The sequence below is a fragment of the Coffea eugenioides genome, chromosome 11 (genome assembly GCF_003713205.1).
Source record: "Coffea eugenioides isolate CCC68of chromosome 11, Ceug_1.0, whole genome shotgun sequence".
Taxonomy (NCBI): Eukaryota; Viridiplantae; Streptophyta; class Magnoliopsida; order Gentianales; family Rubiaceae; genus Coffea; species Coffea eugenioides.
In genome coordinates this window covers 41839536-41860499 of record NC_040045.1, presented here as the reverse complement: position 1 = coordinate 41860499, position 20964 = coordinate 41839536, and the positions used below count along the sequence as shown (strand labels likewise).

The 20964-nt window shown below is 35.4% G+C and overlaps 3 protein-coding genes across 3 annotated transcripts; all 3 read left to right on the top strand.

The window, feature by feature from the left end:
- The first annotated feature begins 190 nt into the window (after nucleotides 1-190).
- On the top strand, nucleotides 191-3142 carry LOC113753265. Its single transcript, XM_027297369.1, has 2 exons — nucleotides 191-281; nucleotides 2111-3142. Exon 2 carries the CDS (start codon nucleotides 2133-2135, stop codon nucleotides 2922-2924), a length of 792 nt encoding a protein of 263 aa, XP_027153170.1. The 5' UTR covers nucleotides 191-281; nucleotides 2111-2132; the 3' UTR covers nucleotides 2925-3142.
- Nucleotides 3143-5043: 1901 nt separating this feature from the next.
- LOC113752611 (peroxidase 11-like) lies at nucleotides 5044-7287 on the top strand. The gene is made up of 4 exons (XM_027296711.1): nucleotides 5044-5262; nucleotides 5423-5614; nucleotides 5950-6115; nucleotides 6863-7287. The coding sequence occupies exons 1-4, from the start codon at nucleotides 5044-5046 to the stop codon at nucleotides 7285-7287; spliced, it is 1002 nt and encodes a 333-aa protein (XP_027152512.1).
- A 4881-nt stretch (nucleotides 7288-12168) lies between these two features.
- LOC113753796 (inorganic pyrophosphatase TTM2) lies at nucleotides 12169-20150 on the top strand. The gene is made up of 12 exons (XM_027298041.1): nucleotides 12169-12243; nucleotides 13759-14117; nucleotides 14563-14677; nucleotides 15056-15251; nucleotides 15337-15450; nucleotides 15632-15805; nucleotides 16364-16558; nucleotides 17353-17475; nucleotides 17552-17673; nucleotides 18333-18456; nucleotides 18592-18864; nucleotides 19483-20150. Exons 2-12 carry the CDS (start codon nucleotides 13781-13783, stop codon nucleotides 19699-19701), a joined length of 1992 nt encoding a protein of 663 aa, XP_027153842.1. The 5' UTR covers nucleotides 12169-12243; nucleotides 13759-13780; the 3' UTR covers nucleotides 19702-20150.
- The last annotated feature ends 814 nt before the right edge of the window (nucleotides 20151-20964 follow it).

The following is a 20964-nucleotide window of genomic DNA, read 5'->3' as shown; positions in this document are numbered from 1 at the left end:
AAGCAATCCATCAAAGTTCCAATACAAGTCAGCCCAATCTTTTACTAGCAGGCTCATGACTACCTCTTTAGTTAACTTTCTCCCCAAGCCGTTACCATCACCGCCGGTAGCAGGTAAACCCCTCCTCCTCCCCTTTCTTCACATTAGTAGTAAGTAGTAGTAGTATCTAGCACTACTGTCTAGTAAGTACCTCCTCCTCCTCCTCCTTGAATCCGCTGGTCTAGCCTAGTTACTCGCTTTACTAGCTGACGGGGTCGTTTTCTACATTTAGCTCCGATCAAGTAAGTCTTTTCTCTGTCATTTATCGGCAGCCAGTAAGCTGGTCCTGTAGATTGATTTGTAGCTGTGTTGATGGATGTAATTTCTTGCAAGTTTAATTTGTCATTGCGGGTTTGGGTTCAGATTTGAGTGATTGTTTGTAGGATGGGTTAATGAAAAATTCAAGGTGGGAAAGTTTTTTTTTTTTTTTTTTTAATTTACTGAATTTGTGAAACTTTGTTGAGAATAATGAATGAGGCATTGCCGTTAAATTAAAAGCTGGAGATTTCGATATATGTAGAGGTAACACTTGAAAATTGATACTCAGTATGTTAATAATCTCTGTAATCAGTAAAAATGGTTCTAAGCTGCACAATTTTAATATTCTCACCAATTATAGTAAGAATTTGAGAAAGCAAAAATGCATAGGCTGCTTATGGGTTTTCGATAAAATTGGAATTGAACAGGAATTAGTGTATGAACTGCGGTTCTGAAATAGCTGAGGTATTAAGTATGAATAGCTCAGGTTCCAATGATTTGCTTAGATTAAGAGAGACTTGTGAGAATTCTTCATTTTGGGATTGAGTAGTTCTAATAATTACCCTAACAAGAACCAATATAGGCCTTGTCCAATTCTTAGCAACCAAGTTCATCCTTTTTCTGAATAATGGATATGGAATAACACTGTTGCTTGTGGTCGTCTCCAATGAATCGCAGACATGTATTCTTTTCTGCATCTCGTGGATGAAGACATTTAGTATATATTTTGGCTTATACTTGTTAATGTAAAGCTAAAGTTATGGATTTCACTAGGGGCAAATTAAACCTTAAGAAAGTATATTTAATTTGATTATGTATGGACTCAATTAGCCTTTTCAATCTTCAAGCTTGGTAATGTGGAGCTGAATCTCCACTTGAATTGTTATTCATGCCTCTTGAACCGGATTGAAGCCTAGTCAAGCTGTACTATTGTTTGAGTTCAGCTGAGCCACTCACAAGCAATTCAACTTACTTGAGAGGCAAAAGCAAACCTTATTGTTGGAGTTTACAACCAACGCTTTCTTTGGAAATTTATTAATTACTAGGGGTTATTAACTTATTGAGTATTAATTATCATTGTGGTAACTCTAGGTATGTTGAAAGTTTCAGCTTTATCCCACAGCAATGCCTCATAGGTGAATATGCATTGACAGCAAATAAGGCTGTGATAACATCAATGATTTTTCTGCATTGTGGTTATTCTGAATTGCTTTTTCGATGGAAATGCATCATTTAAGATGATATGATTCTGTATGTCACATTGAATTAATTCACTTGGGTTGTCCTGATAAACACGCTCCAATTCAGCATAATAATCATCAAGATACAATGTGGTGTATGAAAAATTGATGGATATGTTTTCATGACTCACGAAGTACTTCCATGTTTATGACTTACTTTAACAAGACTGTGAGAACTTGGAAATTCAAAATGGGAAAGCTTTGCCCAGACAAGGACTTGTAGTTACATTAGAGATCATCATACCGTGGAAAAGAATGTCTTGCAGTTTCAGCTATGATGATAATGTAATACAAGCTTGTTCTGCATATTCAGTAGCACCAGTTCTCAAAAGTTGTAATAAAGTTAGAGAATCTCAACTCATTTGCTGCAAAAGGACTAATAACGGAGATTCCCAAACTTTGGCAGGGAAAGAATTTGTTTCCTTGTAATACAGATGGTTCATGCCATTTACTAGTTATTCTGTTTATTTGCTCACATGTTTTTCCTGACAGATTCTGATCTTCTGAGCTTGTCCTTTCTGCTTGTATTTGAGTAATAATGTAGATTCCTAAAAGTAAGAAATCAATTGCAGTTTGTAGGACTTGTACAGAGAAATGGAAGATGTGATAACGGACATTCCTCCTCCTTCGAGGTTCCTCTTGGAAGATCTGAACATCTTTACTCCTCCATCACCTCCTCTTCCCTGTCCATTCCTTCTGTTCTCCATTTCCAACAATGGGAAACCTTTCCGCCCTTCTCTCCTTATAGTTGCAATATCCTTTCCATCACTTCACTTCTTTCATCATGTATCCTCCAAAAAACGGATTGGAACTTTGATTCTCCCTGAGATCCCTTTCTCTGGCAACTCAATCGAACCCTCTCTTAGAGATAAATCCTGTGACATATATGCCATCAATAATGCCGATGAGTCAATTGTTGTTGTGTCTGTCCAGTACCCCGTTACAGCAGAGAGATCTCATGCTGTGGCAAAGTTGCTGATAGGTGAGCAGATCAATCCGGAGAGGGTTTTGATTCTGGAGTCTGTTCAGAGTCGTAACTTCCGAGGTAAACTTTCAAGGGATGATTCATTTGCATTCAAGCTGGAGACATCCTTAGAAAGAAGCAGCAAGAACTCGCCGCTTATAACTGGATTGGACTATTTGCCATCAGGAAGCATGGTTGATGGCTTGGCAGCTGCTCTTTTGGCTCAATGTCAGTTGAGGAAGATTAGAGGGAGCCTTTGTCTTTCATGGCCCGAATTTGGTTTTTCATCAAATTCGCTGATTAAAAATATGCTGCTCAAGGTCTTGCCTGGAATAGAGCTTGCTAGTAATAGCAATGATGAGGATTCATTTTTAAGGATTGCTCGTGAAAAAGATTATCTTGATTCTGAACTGTATACATGAAATAATTAGTTCCTAAGCTTGTTTTGTACGTGAAAATTGCCATTTTGATCATGCCTCTTTAATTTGGAAAATCTTCTGACTCAATACTGGAGTAACACTTGTTGTCAGCTCTATATTACCGTAACTTCAAGTTGTTCCAATTCAGGGCTACATGTGTCAATGTGCGTCAGTGGATTGGATGTTATATTAAGCTGCGAGCTCTGGGAAGAGTTTGATAAGATGTGCTACCATTCCCCTCGAAATGTCTCGTTCGAGCTCTTTATTAGATCCTTTTGAACATCTTGTTTCTATTAAATGGTGAAGAGACATCTATTGTCTAACATAAGTTATCAGATTGGCCCATGGTTTGAGTGACCCTGCTACTTACCAAAGCTTTAGCTCAAGTCTTTAATGTCCAACCAACACTATTCTGGGCAAAATGTAGAATGTTTTTTGGCACATGATTATCAAGATCTCTCTCTCCCCACTCCCATCCCCTCCACCCCGAAACACCCCCCCCCCCCCCAAATTTTTTATTTAGGGATAATTTGAGAAACCTCCCTTGAGGTTACATATACCTCCCCGAGTTTACTGTTTTCGTAACAAAAACTATCTAATGGACAAAATTTTGAATGAATAATCCAAAATGTTCTCATGAAATTGTGAAGTTCATTTTACCTTCATATATAATTATTTTGAAACTAGGGAACATGAACAAAATCTCAGACTCATTTTCAATCCTCATCTCTACTATTTTAAACCTTTAATATTACCACATTTCAAATTATTACTATTATCACCATGACCATTACCACCATCAATTTCTAAATTCTAAAACCTCAATCGAAATTAAAAAAAAAAAAATTGCACTGTTAAACTCAAAAAATTTCAATAACCACATCAATATAACATCCTATTTCTCAAATATTGGAGTATCAATACTAGCCCTATCCTTTTTAATCCCAATTTATATCTTCTTGTATTCATCTCCAAATCCTCCAAACAAAGCTAAAATTAATTTTTAATATGTTATTATTGTGTTTAGGACATGACTGGTTATTCCACGAGTGAATCTTATTTTTGTTTCCATTAAATGTCTAATTGTGTGATGCACTCATATGAACAAGATTAGGAGTGGATTGTTTAATTGCATGAAAAAAAATATTAATATGTTAAGGCTATTATGGTCATTTTGTGGGACCAAGGGAAGTATGTGTAATATTGAAAACCTCAAAGGGTACTAGGTGAAATTGTCAAAAACCTCGAGGGAGGTTTCTGAAATTATCCCTTTTATTTATTTTGAAAAATTTTAATTCGTCTAATTCTTTTTTATTTTCTTCTCTATATTCTTCTGGGTTCTAGATAAATCACAAAACCATCAAATCCGGTGATTCGGTGAATTCAGCTGGAATTCTTGTTTATAAAGAAAGCTTAAGAAGGCTAACGTGTTAATTGACTTCGAATTAGATATAGAATCTGCTTTCAATAAGTAAGCTGCAGGCGGCTGACAAGCGAGAGTGGTTGCATTTTAGTGAGAAGTAAATCAGTTTGCTGAAATTATGCTACATTGTTTTTTACACGATAGGATAAGCAGATGTAGCATGTTAACCAAAAGCAGTAACCGTGTGATATGGACTCTTTTACCTAGCTGTTATTCACTTGATGGACCAAAGGGGCAATGGATTCAACAAACGAACTTCTTGTCTTGAAGCAGTTGAGAACTTTTGCTTCTTGTTTTTATTAAGAGTATTGCATGACAAACTAAGGTGCAAGTGTCTGAGATTTTCAGTTTCCTGGAAAAGTTGGGGAATGGAGACATCAAATAATATGAGCAAAGGTGATTGGTAGCTTGCCCAAAATTTGCGTATATGATGGATTACAGACTTAAAAAAGTTTGGGATTATTCACCAACCAGACCAATAGTAGTTGCATCCTCTCTTGACTATGAGAACCTTCACAAATTTTACTCAAAAAGCCTTGACTAAATCCATGTCCATGCAAATCTCTTGCTGTAACCTTCTTACCTATATAACTCAGTCTCAACTCTCAACCTGCAAATATATTTCATAATCTTTGCGTCTTCCCTTTTCAGTGGAAAAGCAAACAAGCAAAAAACTTGGCACCTTTTCCTGATTCAAGAATGGGATCTGTGCAATGGACGCTTTTACTACTTATGGTCGTCAGCATTTGCAGCGTTCACGTCCATGCAAGTGATCCACCTTTAACGTTAGATTACTACAAGAAAACATGCCCAGCTGTGCTGGAACTTGTTAGGAAGGAAATGGAATGTGCTGTGCTTTCTGATCCTCGTAATGCAGCTTTGATCTTAAGATTACATTTCCATGATTGCTTCGTTCAGGTTAGGACCAAAACTTCGTTTGCCTAGACATGAAGATTTTCACTTCCTTTATTTGCTTTTTTTCAGCTGATCTCGTTGCAAGGAAACATTGTCCCTGATCATTGCTTCTTTTATAGTGGTCTATGATTTTGATTTTTTTTTTTTGGAATTATTATTGTAGGGCTGCGATGGGTCAGTTCTGCTGGATGATACAATCGATCTCCAAGGAGAAAAGGAGGCACCAACTAACAAAAACGCTTTAAAGGGGTTCAGAATCATTGACAAAATAAAGAACTTACTGGAGTCAGAGTGCCCAGGAATAGTCTCTTGTGCTGATATTCTCACTGTTGCAGCAAGAGATGCAGTTCTGCTGGTAAACTGAAGCTATCAAAACAGATACACATCCGATGCACAGCCTAAAGAAATCAACTGGTTTTCCTAAATTGCATGCATGTAGATTAAGAATTTCTATCTATTATGGGATGGAAGGGGCAGTGACTTCCAAGATTTACAAATTCAAAACTGTGCAATATCACATTAAATTGAGAATTTTTTTGAAGGGCATTTAATAGTCAATCCAAAAATCAGAAAAAGTAAATCATGCATCTACAGTAGGACCTTTCTAATTGATGTAGACATTGTCCCCTTAAAATATTTAACTTGAAGGATAATTCTGGTATATATGTTTTATTCGTTTGGAATATTTAGGTAGGTGGCCCGTATTGGGATGTTCCTTTGGGTAGAAAAGACTCCAAAACTGCCGGTTATGAGCTCTCAAGTATCAATCTTCCAACTGCAGCTGATGGCCTTCTCTCCATCATTTCCAAGTTTATGGAGCAAGGGCTCTCAGTCACTGACATGGTGGCTCTCTCTGGTATGCATGGTGCATCAAATCATTGTCATCCCCATGAGTTTGAACAGTTGACATTAGCATATTAGTAATTCTGAATTCTAATCATGCATATCTTTTGTCGGAGTGATTCAAACAGTTGTGCATCATTAAATCTTGCTATTCAAATTAAATTCTCCTCATTTAGTACTTTATTGTTTATAGGACAAAAACAAAAAGGTTATATCCAGAATACCTTTTGGAGGATGCAGAATTTTGCATTGATAATTTTAGTCCGTGCCAAGAAAAAAATAAATAAATCAGTGGTTGATGTCTTTCTTGCCATCTTAGGACAAGGGGGTTCGATTTTTCCCTGCTCAATCCCTTTCCCTCATCTTTCTTCCCTTTCTGGCGGCCTTATTTGGAAAGCCAGAAAATTTCTACATTTTCTATGAACATATTTTTTAATTACTTTTTCATCTCACATTTTTCAATTCCGCTAGAAAGTAATTAAAATAAGCTCCAAAACTCAAAGCTATTACTATTATCCAAAATTCAGCAAGATAACTGCAAGATGAAAATGAACTGGTGAATGGTGATCATACTGTCTATAAATTTTTTGATCGAATAGATATAAAATTTTCCATCCAGCAAGAAAGATTAGAAAATGAAATATAAGAATCTTGCCATCATGCATGAACTGTAAAGGTTGTTTTAATTGTCAACCTTTGTATATATATGATCCAAAAACTGTGTGTGTTTTTTTTTTGTTTCTCCCTTTTCATTTGGCAGGTGCCCACACCATTGGCATGGCACGTTGTGTGAATTTCAGGGACAGAATATATGGAGACTACGCACTCACTTCAGAAGTAAATCCAATTTCTGAGGCATATCTGCAAAACTTGAGATCTTCATGCCCTCCTGCCGGTGGAGAAGACAACAAGGAATCAGCTATGGACTATGAGACCCCTGAACTATTCGATAACTCCTATTACCAAATTTTATTGAGGGGACAGGGACTCATTAATTCAGACCAAGAGCTTTATTCAAGTATTCTTGGAATTGAAACCAAAAGGCTAGTCCAAAATTATGCTGAAAACCCTCTTGCTTTCTTTGAGCAATTCTCCCAATCCATGGTGAAAATGGGCAACATCACAAACCCTGAAACTTATGTCGATGGAGAAGTTAGGAGGAACTGTAGATTTGTGAACACATGAAGCTACAAATTTAGATATTAGATCAAAAACTTCTCTCTTTTTTTTTTTCTTTTTTTTTTCTTTTTGTGTTGGATGAAGAGGCCTCATTAACAGGGCTTAATTTGATTGAGTTGAAAATTGTTGCTTTTATCATACCCCGTGTAATAAATAAGATATATTCAAAAATTATTTTGTGAAGCACTCAAAGCCATCACTCGAATATTTTTATGTAATAATTACAATTGTGGGGTAATTAAGCCCAACCCTTTTTTTTCCTTCGTTATAGGCATGGAAAAAAATGCAATTCTATTTCCAGAAAGTCAGCAGTGGTTGGATATATGTCTATAGATGTTTCTTGTAAGGTAACGTAACAATATATAATATAAAGTGGTTGACTTAATACATGAATCTTGTTAACAATTCAACCCTGTGCCCAATTAGCCGTATTTTTTGAATTTATTAATATTTTTCGTGTGAATTAACTAATTTGAAGTGTGCACACCATCTTACAAGGCAATACCAACCACAAATAAAGAAAGTTAGAATTCAAGGAACAAAAATTAACGAATAATGGCGGGTTATAAATTAAAAACTTAAATTTGATAGATTACCCCCCAAAAAAATTAAATTGGATATCCAGGACATTCTTCTATTATTTGAAGCTTAGAAGAGCAAGAACTTAAATTAAGGCTCCTGAGACGAAAGCCCACTCTATGGACTACAAAATGGTTCAACCCCTGAAGCGAGTCCAAACTGTATAGACTACTCAGTGGCCCAATCCAACATGGTGGAGCATTCACCTTTGAGGCTTCCTGTCGTTTTATGTGTCTTCGGGCAAAAGCCTGGCCTTGTAGTTTGTCCAGCTTCAATACTTTTCTTTTGTGGCTGAAAAACCAAAAGAGTTTCTAATTAAAGTAACAATCCAAGCAACAGATTCCCATCCGTATGGACCGTGTCCCCTTTCACATCTTTCATAATCTGGGAAACTATCAAATTCCTCCTTTCCATGACTTCGAGTTAGGACAGGAGAGAATCTAGTTCATTTTTTTCTTGGACGAAAGTGACCAAAATATATAGCTAGATTTTGCTTGTCGTAACGGAACTTGAACTTGGAATTGTTCATAACCTCATTCTCCACGCCTCAATCAATCAAGGTACTTCTCAACAATAGAACAGCTCCAGTTTGACAAAAAGCCACATTTGCCATTCAACTCAATTTCTTGGTAAAGGGTTTTCCTTAAAAAAGAGCAAGTTACAATCATCAAGAGAATTTTGAGGTAGTAATCAAGCAACAATAGAATTGAAGAAAATGACTTGATCATGGGTGTTGGACCCTCAAGGCTCCATATGTAGCTTTGCCCTATAACAATTCCCATAAGCCAACAACACATCCAAATTGCTCCATGATAAAAAGTGACTGGCCTTTCACATTTCACATATTCTCTTTGTGTTATTGTTCGAATCATTCTTGATCGGGACTTTTCCAAGCCACCAATAATGATGGCCGTGCTCTTGTGAATTAAGAGCCATACGTGGCCGAGAGCAATATTTGCAGGTAGAGTGGTGGGGTGGCCTATAAAATTTGATGGAACTTTTGAAAAGGGGTCGAAAGACAAAGATGTTTTCATAAGATCTTTCTAGTCCAATCACTTAACTGTGCCCAACACTATGATATATATTTATATATGTAGATGTTATTGCTTGTACACTTTAAGTAATTTGTCAACCAAGCAACGAACTTCATTGGCTCTTTTGGCAAGACTTTGTAATTGTAAAAAAGGGTGCATCATATAAAAGGTATCTATGCCTATTATTTTATTACCGTAATTAGGGCATAAAGCACATTGATACGGCCTTTTACTCTTATTTTAGAAGCTGTAAAACATACGAGGAACATACAAATGAAAACGATATCTTGGATACAAGAATAAGCAAGAAAATCTACATGGATCAATAGCTTGCCATTTTGGCAATTGAGGATAACTCTTTCCAACGAATCCAATGTTTGACCAGAAAAAAAGACATGAGAATAGATTCTTAATAGACCTTAATTTCCATTGTTACCTCATCTATTCTATGCGAGATTAGGGATGGTAATGGGAGCGGGTGGTCGCGGGCACCCGCCCCACGAGGGCTAATGGGGCGAGGGATAGGGTGGGGCGGGGAGAATTTTTCCCCCCTCCCCCCGTTTAGAAATACTCCCCCGCCTCGCCACACGCTAAAAAAAATAAATATATATATATGTATATAACTATATATATAATATTTAATTTAATTAGTTACAAACTTATGATAATGATATTATTAGTTCTATGTATTATATAATGTATATTAGTGTATGTAATATAATTGATATTATCAATTATATTGATAGTTATATATGTCTATTAATAGAATTTATTAATTAGTTATACTAAATTTACTAATACATTTATACTAAATTCCTAATTACACTTAATACAATAACACTTTTTTTTTTTAAAAAAAAAAGCACAAGCACAGTAATGAATTAGTGATTGTATTTGTGCCAAAAGTGAAAATTTGACTTACTTTAGTTGTATTTATTTCATCATGTTGGATTGTATTCAAATAACTTTTGTTTGATTGTTTTTATGAGTTTCAATTGTAAAATTACAATAAATAATAACTTGGTGATGTGTTGATATTTTAATACTTGATTGTTTGCTAAAATTTAACTATAATAAAATTATATCACAAATTTTTATTAGCCTCACGGGTGGCCTGGCGGGGGAAACGGGGTATGGTGGGGGGAGCGGGGAGCGGGGCACTAATTCCCCCTGCCCCCGCCCCAACATCTCCCCATTGCCATCCTTATACGAGACGTCTATGATTTATTTTTTATGTTGTAATGAATTTGATATTGTAAGAAAAATTGTATAAAGATGTTTAATGAGCATTCGTACTTATTATATGAATTCACCCGCTAACAAGCATTATCCTCTCTTGTATTTATGTATCTTTCTTAATTAACTTTATTAATCTGAAAATTGAACACTTGAATTACATCTCAATGAGCAGACAGACGCGCAAAGAAATAGTTAACATTTGTTCCCAATGGAGCCCAACACTTGTTGGAACATGACTTTATATCCGATGACACTTTCATGTCCTTCTGGAAATTCAAGGTGTAAGTAACCCTACTGTCATAAAACAGAAGTAGAACAATAATAGTTTAGCGTGGACATAGACATCCAATGAAATCTTGAGAATTTGTAGAGAACTTACCGCTTTTTTGCAGGATTTAAACGTATTTGTACCTTTTATTTATTCATACTACACAAATTCATCTTCAAAGTCTCACATAAAATAACGAACATATAGAATTTCTACGTTGTATATAGTTCAGGTATTGTCTCTTTTTTTTAAATGAAATTGATAGAATCCCATTTAAAATCAAGGTGATAGAATGAAAAATAACAAAAAATTGCAATGAGAAATAATGGTTATTTATTGCATGCAACTCAGACTCAAGCAGCTCCTTAGATTGAACTCAAGAGAATTTGAGATTATATTTGTTGTTCTTAAATCATCCTACAAACTTGTTTTCAAACACATTATTGTTTTTCTCAATGTACGTTAGATTGTAGTATTTACAATAGCATTGTTCTTAAGTTGTCATTTTAATTTCATCACATGTATAGTTTAAGGCATTTATCCATTTTTGCAACACAAACATTTTTCAATTCCTTTTGGCATGATACAATATGGACAAGAAGCAAAAGACTATGAAACAAACAAAGTATTAAAATTAAGATGTATAGCTACAATCCAACTATTGTTCTCCAGCCATCACTAAATCCTGATATTTGCACAAACTATTTCACTCCAACTATCATTAGATTATTAAATTTGCATAGAACTATTATCAACATTAACTTATCATTAGACACATTTTGTTCTCAAACAATAATTAGATTGTCAAATTTTTCAAAATTAATATCAACTATCATGGGATTATGGTACACCAATCAAATATGCATCACTTCGTATCATAATCACGAGATTATCGTACACTGATCAAATATGCGTCACTTCGTATCATTATCGTACATCGATCAAATATGCGTCACTTCGCATCATAATCTTGTCATACTTGCCAACAACATAAATCATGTATTAAAAAAAGATTTTTCTAACAAATGCCCTTGAGCCATTCATTAAAACGCCTAACTTATATCTAAGATATGTATTATGTGAACAACATTCTCATATTTATTGCTCCTCTACATTTAGAGACTTTCTTTAATTAATATCATTTTTACTAAAAAAATTAACACTTGAACCTATTTTAATGAGTGTTTCAGAGGAGTACTTGTTAGCCAAACATGAAAATAAAAAACGAAAAAAAGTCTAACAACGCCGATCCAATATGCATCACTTTGCATCATAATTTTGTCACACCCATCAACAATGTTAAAAAAAAAAAGATTAGTGAATGCCCTTGAGTTATTCGTTAAAACACCTATAACTTATGTATCAGGTGAACGCCATACTCTCATGAAAATAATAAAAAAATGAAATAAAGTCTAACAACTCATATCCCAAAAATAAGATCAGAAAGAAAAGAATTAATTTTTTTTTGAAAAACAAAACTTTTCCAAAAAAGAAAAATTTATTCAAAATACATCTATAAATTAATGCCATATAATTATTCTTCAATACCTACAAGAAAGGTCGTATTTATGAAGCAAGCTCGTGGCAAATTCTGCACAATTCCGAGTTCCCAATATCACATTCCTTTCCATTTTTAAAATTATTTCACAAAAATCAAGAAAACAGGAATTAAAAAAAAATAAGAATAAGAAATAATAAAAATTTCCCCAAGTGACACCTATAAATATACACCGTAACACAGCGACTCACACAGCCCCATGACAAAAAAGTAAATGAAGAAGAAGACTTCTACGCTCTTCTTGCAGAACTGAGAACCCCACTGTGCCTTTGTAGAGAGCACAGGTCAGTATCTAGAGAACGTTAACTTTTTCTCGGCATTGACATCATTTTTTGATATTTTGATCCAAAATATCTTGTGGGCATGTTTCCATTTTTAACATGGCCTTTAATTTCAATATCTGGGGTCTCTTTTTGTTTTCTTGATTGTTTTTTTGATGGTTTCTGTTCGAAGTCGGTCACTTTTGTTTGTTAGCATTACCTCCTTAGATCCGTGCAATTATCAAGTACGTGTTTTTTGCTCCCTTCTGTCACGTTTTTCGTGTTCAATTGCACTTTGGCTGCTGTTTTCATCTGGGATTGTTGCTTTTATCTGTTCTGGTGGTTATCTGCGGTGATCTTTGTGTGGTTCCGTTGTGATTGCTGTCTAGGTAATACTGTTCCGGTTGAATTCCTTGTTTTTGCTGTGTAAAATATGTGATCTTTGATCTTTATTATAACAGGGATATAGTACATTCTCTGTTTCAGTATCCAGTTCATTTTCTTAAAGAAGTTGCACTGCACACTAGAAGTTATAACATATTAGTTCTAATTGAATTTTGCTTATCTAATTGTAGCATATAGCTAGTGATTTAATATTGATGCAAGATCACCTGATTAGGATTATGGTGAAATTAGTTTTTAGCCTTAAATTAGAAGCCAAGAAATTCCTCGTTCTGGTAGCTGAGGGTGTAATTTTTAGTCAAATTTGTCTAAGTTTGATCTTTTTTTTTTTTTGCTTAGTTTTGAGTGCTAAGTTATTGGATGGCTTGATCATCAGGTCAACAAGTGGAGTTCATAGTGGTGATCTTGTTAGTATTTGTTGGCTATGTCCATATCTAAAGTATATTGTTCTGCGATTTGCCGTATCTCTTATGGAGAGAGCGATGAAATTCACATCTGTTTAAATGATAGGTAAAGTTACCATTGAAATTCGTTGAACGCCTATAAATCTAAGTAATCTAACTTGTTTACCTATTGATGATTAGCTTTGCTAGGTTTCAGACTTTTGGTTTTTAGACTGCAAAAATTTTCTGGAAGAAATACTTGCACAGTTCCGACTTTTTTGTGGGAAAAAAACAAGATTTTATCCCACTCAGTGAGATATTGTGCATAGGCTGATTGAGGGTTCAGTAATCAGTGCCCAGAGAAAAAGAATCATTGGATTACTTTATTCGAACTATAGTGCATATAATTAGTTCTTGGACATTCCAACTGAATGTTTTGACACTGTCGTCATTTTGATGTCTATTACAACATAGAGTATTGGAGATTGAGTGAAAAATGAAGGTAGCTAGCATTTCGTTTGTTGTCATGAAGGTTGCATCTCAATCTAAGTTCTAATTTTGATAGTTGAGAAGCAATGAAATTTATCACTTCTATGGGTTAGTTTAAGGCAGCAAGGGCAATTCAACTCATTTTATTTATATATTGAATGTTGACAAGATATTATAAGTTTAGAAGGTTGTTTCTCTGGACCAGCCTTGTTTTATTTTTTCAGTTATTCAATTTTCTGACGGTGTCCATGTTTCTCATTTTCAGAGGAAAAGCTTTCAATATAAAAATGGTTCAAGATGCTTCTAGATCTGAATCAACTCACCAAAAACCAGGCCTCCTGAAAGACCAAGTTCAATTAGCAAGGAGAAGGGGTTCTGATCGCTATGAAATTGTTCCTATCCCGGAACCTTTATCATTTGAGAAGGGCTTTTTTGCTGTAATCCGGGCATTTCAGCTGCTGGCACAAAAGAATGATGGACTATTATTAGTAGGCGTGGCTGGTCCTTCTGGAGCCGGAAAGACTGTATTTACTGAGAAAATACTCAATTTTATGCCAGCTGTTGCAGTCATCTCAATGGACAATTATAATGATTCTAGCCGAATTGTTGATGGCAACTTCGATGGTGAGACCTGTTCTTCAATTACTTGTTATACTTTATTCAGACTCTTTTGACTTGAATTTGATGACTTCACATTGAGATTTTGTCTTACTTGAGCTTGTAACAACGATGTATACCCACATATCTTTGCACTTTTCGTCGGACCTCATTCTTGATTGTCATTGACCTAGTTTGCCAAGTTAAGAAAGCCTTACTCAATTTAAGGGAGATTCATTTATTGGACCAATAATTGTGATAATCCATTTCATGCTTTCTTTTTTAAGTTTATTATTAATAGGCAGCGTTACGTCATTGTGACTCATAGGCCAAGTCTTGATATATATTGAAAATGACCTAGCACCTTACTTAATTTCGACAAACTTGAATTGGACTTTATATATATTTATGTTTTATGAGTAAATCTTACTTGATTGAGGTGCATGACAGTAAATTCATACTCTTAAAACAGATCCACGCTTGACTGACTATGAGACATTGTTAAAGAATATCCAAGATCTTAAAGCAGGGAAGCAGGTTGAGGTTCCGATTTATGATTTCAAATCCAGCTCCCGCATTGGATACAGGTTTAGTTCCTTGCTTTTGAACTCTTGAACAACTTTTGTTTATACATGTTAAGTAATATGGAATTTACTAAGCTAACATTAAGCGCCAGTTTAATTGCTGGATGATTAGAAGGATAATCTTGAATTAGCTCTATCTGGTCAAAATATGTTTTCTGTAAAGTGTCTTCTTCTATGAGTTGGTGTTCGCTTCAACTTTTCTTGATTGAGAACATGGCCGACAGTTTGATTATACAAAAGAGTTGTTCTATGTTTGTTCTTTCCTGCAAGAGATAATATTCCATGTTTTTATGATAAGCTAAACTAAGTTTGTGCATATTTGCTTGATTTCTGCTGTATGAGCACTTGGTATCATAGATTTAAGCAACATGCTTGTGGCAGGACACTTGAAGTTCCAAGCTCTCGCATTGTGATAATTGAGGGCATCTATGCTTTAAGTGAGAAATTGCGGCCTTTATTGGATCTTCGAGTATCCGTCACAGGGGGTGTTCATTTTGACCTTGTAAAACGGGTACTACGGGACATTCAACGAGCAGGACAAGAGCCTGAAGAAATAATCCACCAAATATCTGAGACGGTTTGTTGTCCTTCTCAGACAAGTGCACAAATGCAATAAATTGGGTTTGCATGCTAGAAGCTCTTATATGTAACATTTCAAACAGGTGTATCCGATGTATAAAGCTTATATTGAGCCTGACCTCCAGACTGCACATATTAAAATCATTAACAAGTTCAATCCTTTCACTGGATTCCAGTGTCCTACTTATATTCTTAAGGTAATTTACTTATTTTCTTTTCTTCCTAGTCTCCTTCGTCCAACCTTTATCACTGCTAAAAAGAAAAGAAATAGAAGCCAATAAATTGTTGAAAGAAAAGGTATCTTCTATTCATTAGTTCTTCTGTAGTTTAGCAATATAAGTTTTCGATTGTATAAGTGCTCTATCCGTGTTCTTTTAGTCATCAAGGTGTTTGACAGTTGATCAAATCAAGTCTGTGCTGTCTGAAGAGCATGCAGAAATCAAGGAGCAGACTTATGATATATATCTTCTTCCACCTGGCGAGGATCCAGAGACATGCCAATCATACCTAAGGATGCGAAATAAAGATGGGAAGTACAATCTCATGTTTGAGGTTTGTTCCTGTTTTACTCACTTTCTGATGAATGGCGCAAAAGTAATTTGTCCAAAATTCAAATTGCTTGGTTGTCATTTCGCTGGTCTAGTATGAAATTATGCTTTAGTAAATGCTGCACAGAGGTTTGGATATATAATGCTATTTGTAACTACAATTATAGGAAGATATATCGGTTTAGCTAGTTATGACAGAGATATGCATCTGTTGCTTCTGGTGCACCGAGGTTCTTAATGTTTGCTGTCCTGAAACAGATGAGCTATTTAGGATATGTATGCGATAGTGCTTTTGTAAGTACCGAGTCAAACCAGTTGTAGTTGTATTTACATGGTATGATGACTGCTTTTTTGGTTTGTAGCACTATGACATAGACATTGAAAGTTGTAACTGGATAAGAAGTTTGGAGTTAAGAGCAGATAATGTAGTTATCTTTCATTTGTCGGCTGTTCATACATTAAGTTTGGAGCATTGTTTTATTATGTGGGGAGCGGTCAATATATGTAACAAAAAAATGTTGCGAGTGTATTGACGAGTTCTATTATGCTACTGAAATCATAGGAGTGGGTCACAGATTCTCCATTTGTAATATCACCAAGAATAACATTTGAAGTTAGCGTGCGGCTTCTTGGTGGTTTGATGGCCCTGGGATACACAATAGCAGCTATACTTAAGAGAAGCAGTCATGTATTCTCTGATGATAAGGTCTGTGTGAAAATTGATTGGCTGGAGCAGCTCAACCGTCAATACATTCAGGTATTGCTCCTCTCTATATCTTGTTTCTCATTAATATTGCCTTTTGGGCAGATTTTCTACTCATACTCAATTGCATGCCCCTACATTGAAAATCTCTTTTTACTTTCCTTTCGGTGTTCTAGTAACTCATGAAATTAGCAGCATGTGCTTGCTCTGGATCCTTCAATTTATATAGTCAATAGAATTCATGCCACATGTTTATAATGCCAAATAGTTTGCCTGATCCTTAACCCCAAGAAAAGGGCCCAACAAATATATTTCCCCTTCCCTCTGCAGATGTGAGGCTTGCTCCAGACTTATTTTTGAGTGACCAATAGGACAAGATTCTTTGCTTTATGTTTACTTGAATATGAAGTCTTGAAAATTATTTAGTCATCTAGCACGGAAATTAATCATAGGCAGTGCAATCTGCCGTGTGAGGTGAGAGCTGAAATCATGTCATCTCGGCATCTCTTCACATATTTTCCTTGATTGTGTCACATCAATTTTAATTTATCTACTAGAGTTCAGATGTTTGGAATAAACAAGAAATATAATAATATCTATAATAACTGGCATGGTCAGGTAGCAATCTAAGCAATGCCTCTTGAATTGATTGTTCTTTTCAATTGTCATACTTCTGCTGGTATGCTATTGTTCTTAAGAACTTTTTTGGTTGCATCAGTGTCCTTAATGGGTTGTATTGAAATCTTGCTATGTTGCCTCTCAGAAACTTCTTGTTTGAGATGGATTAGTTAGACTGGAAGTACTTCTGAAACTATGGCTATTTTCTGTTCCTTTTTCCTCCATAAAAGGTTCAAGGAAGAGACCGGGCTGTTGTAAAAAGTGTTGCAGAGCAGCTGGGACTGGAAGGTTCATATACCCCACGCACCTATATTGAACAAATACAACTGGAAAAGCTTGTGAATGAAGTTATGGTATGATATGTTCTACCACTTTTCGTTGGTGTCTTCTCCTTCTTGTGGCCCTAACTCAATTCTCACTGTCTTGCAGGCTCTGCCAGATGATTTGAAGACAAAGCTTAGCATAGATGAGGATATTGTCTCCAGCCCTAAAAAAGCACTTTCTCGAGTGTCAGCAGAAAGGGTAGCACAAAGGAATAAAAATCTTAAGAGGTTGATTATCTGATGTTTGTCTTACAATCATTTGAATGCCTTGTAAAGCATGACCTTCAGATTTTATCTTCTATATGTATTTATTGTTATTTGATATTTCTATATAAAGAAAACGATGACTACCAACTTTCTTCTCCAGGTTTGCTAGTGTTTCCATTTAGATTTTTTTCCTTTGATTTTTTTTTTTTCTGATAGCAATTGCATAATTAAAAATTACCCATGATTGACCACAATTACCTATGCCTATAGGGTGTTTCCAGTTGAGATGTCTGAAGACAGATATAAGCACTGATAGAAGGATTACATCTTTATATTCGCATTGTTACACTGGGAAATGTTAAAGATTGCTGATGTTCATTGTTTTTAAATTCCACTAGTTTCTTTTGCTAACAAGTTGCTATTTCACAACAAATAAACTTGAATTCACATGCATATTGGTACACAGATTCTGCCTGGATTTTATTGTTGTTGCTTCCTATCCACCAATGCCCTGAACCTTCAATGGAGAATTATATTTTCTGTATCTCCATTTTCTGGCCAGCATGTCTTAATGTGCTTTTGATTCTCTCTCTCTCTCTCTCTCTTTCTCTCTATATTTGATGTCAATATATACCTGTTGGAATGTTAATACCAAGTTCTTTTTTTATTTGTTTTTCCAGGGGTATGTCACATTCATATTCTACCCACAGGGACAATAGTTTCTCTAAGGCCAATGGATTTTCCTCCCATAACCATAGATTTGAGGACAGGACAACAGATTCAGTGGCACCATTACCTAACCAGGTAAACTCATGCATATTTCCCTAATCAATTGCGCCAGTTGATAGCTTGTTGTTAGCAGCAGCAATCCAATGACCTTTGTGATTTTGCTTGTCTTATAAAATTTTTGGTTATTTTTTTTCCCTGGGATCAAAATAGGGGGCCATCATGCAGCTATCAGAACAAATATCTACTTTAAATGCTCGGATGGATGATTTCACATCCCAGGTTGAAGAATTTAGTTCCAAGCTAACCAGCAGACGATCATCCCCACCTTCACAAAATTTGGTTTCGCAAGCTGAAGCCTGTAATGGCTCTGCACCGACTTCTCATTTTATTTCTAGCTTAGAGAATGGCTCCTTAACTGGAGGTATAATGCCGAGTTCCTCATCTTCCTCCCTTTTAGGGAAGGATGCTCCACTGATGGAAGAGGTATACTATCTTGTTTTATCAATTTTTATCGCGTGATTTGCCGTGGTAGTAGATAGCTATCCATCGAAAGAGAACTGCATAGAGGATGTTTGGGTTAAAATATATTACTTCAAAGAACTGACCTTATAGGGAAAAAAGTGATATCTGGTTTGATGGCAGTGAATACGAATACTGCTGTATTAGTTTGTGTGTGCTGTCATCAGATCAATATGACTTTGAAATTTGAATTCCAGTTATGCTTATGGATGTCAGGATTATATGCTTCTTTAGTTCTTTGGCATTTGAACTTTATTTTGAGCAGATGTCATTTTTATTCAGTCTTATGCAAGTGCTCGGCCGGATTTTACATGGGTTAATGTTGCGGACCAGATTCGGGGAATATATATGTTCCTTGGCAAGGGACTCACCTATTTAGAAGACACTCTATTATGGCAATCCATGATCATAGTCCTCTAAATGTTGATATTCGTAGAACTTTGTCCTTAACTGTTCCTGCTCGTTAAAAGATGTATCGTCTTCGTGATATCATCTTTATAAGATGTCGCATCTGTTTTACTTGCATTCTAGACCAGTGTTAATCATGATTAACCTTCTCTGTGTCATCATACTATCTGCCAGATATCCAACATAGCCAGGGGGCAGCGCCAAATCATGCATCAATTGGACAATCTTAGGAATCTTGTTCATGAGAACTTGGGAAAAAGAGCCCATCCAGCCAGAATAAACAAGAGCAGTGAGACGGCTTATGTTGATCCTGTTGGAGTCTCTCTCATTTTGACATTTGCAATAGGTGGCTTGGGAATCTTGTTCTTTAAGGGTTATGCACCCCGAAATTGATGCCTTCCCCAACACTGGTTCATTTGGATCATAACATCTATACTGGTTGAGCTACGGTTTGTCTTTTTGAAAATCTTTTTGGTTTACAAGGTCCAGTCACACCACAGAGTTTTGCAATAGTACCTTCTCATTTGGAAAGAAGGCTAGTCATAAATCATGCTGATCTGTAGCTTGAGATGTTGGAAGCTGTCAAGGCTTTCAAGGCTCTAATTGAGTGCATTGCAGAAGGGTAGGAGGGTGTGTTCTGCAAATTTTGTAGCCTTGCCGGGATTCTCTGTTTCAGCGCAATACTCTTTAACCAATTCACCAGATTAATGCAAGAAAGAAATTGTAACCTCAATTTAATGTTGTGATGGTCAGGGTTCAAAACCTGCTTGATGGCAGAGTTGAGTGCTTTTAACATATATGCTGCTACTCAGTCTTCACCAAAATGAAAAAATGAGGAGTCAAGGCACCGGAATCAACTGCCCTACAACTGTTAGTTACTCTTTCAAGTGCTAATAATATTTTAGGAAAAATAGAAGAGAAATATTATTTGCTTTCTCATTTTTGTTAATCACACTCCTGCTGTCGTTTTAATTATATAGTTTTTATTTATTAGATTGTATGATAAAACAAATGGTGATAGTGTAAATAACAAAAAATAAAGTGTAAATAACATTTTTCAAAATAGAAATTGAATCAGTTAAAAGTCTTAACCGCAAAGGGGTAACAAGGTAATTTTGTATTTAAATATTGGTTTGGACTTTGGAGGTTCCAACTTCCCAAAGTCCTTCATATATATATATATATATATATATATATTTTTGGAAAAATAGATTGAATTAGGATATTGTTTAGATGCAAAGGATAATTATAGACAAGTGGGCAAGGTACACTCTATGTGTGTGTATATTTTAGAGAAAAAATAAAAATTAAAAAAATATACGACGCCTCCATAAAATAATAAATTAATTGCAACCAAGAAATTAATCATAAAACGGTGGGATTACTCTATAAAGTGTGAAACCAGAATAACAATTATTAAGTAGAAAAACAGTAGTGATTGTAATTTGGCACGTAGGCATTCATTAAAAAAAAATCCATCTTTAATAGAACGACCCGGAAATTGTGCAAACACGTCTGCCATAAAATTACAGAAATACCACTGAACCCACGCTGTAAATTCACTACCCAGTCCACTCGGTGTTTCGAGATATGGCCAGTAATATTTTATTAATTCTTTAATTTTTTTTAACAATTAGCTGCTGGCACATGATTTGA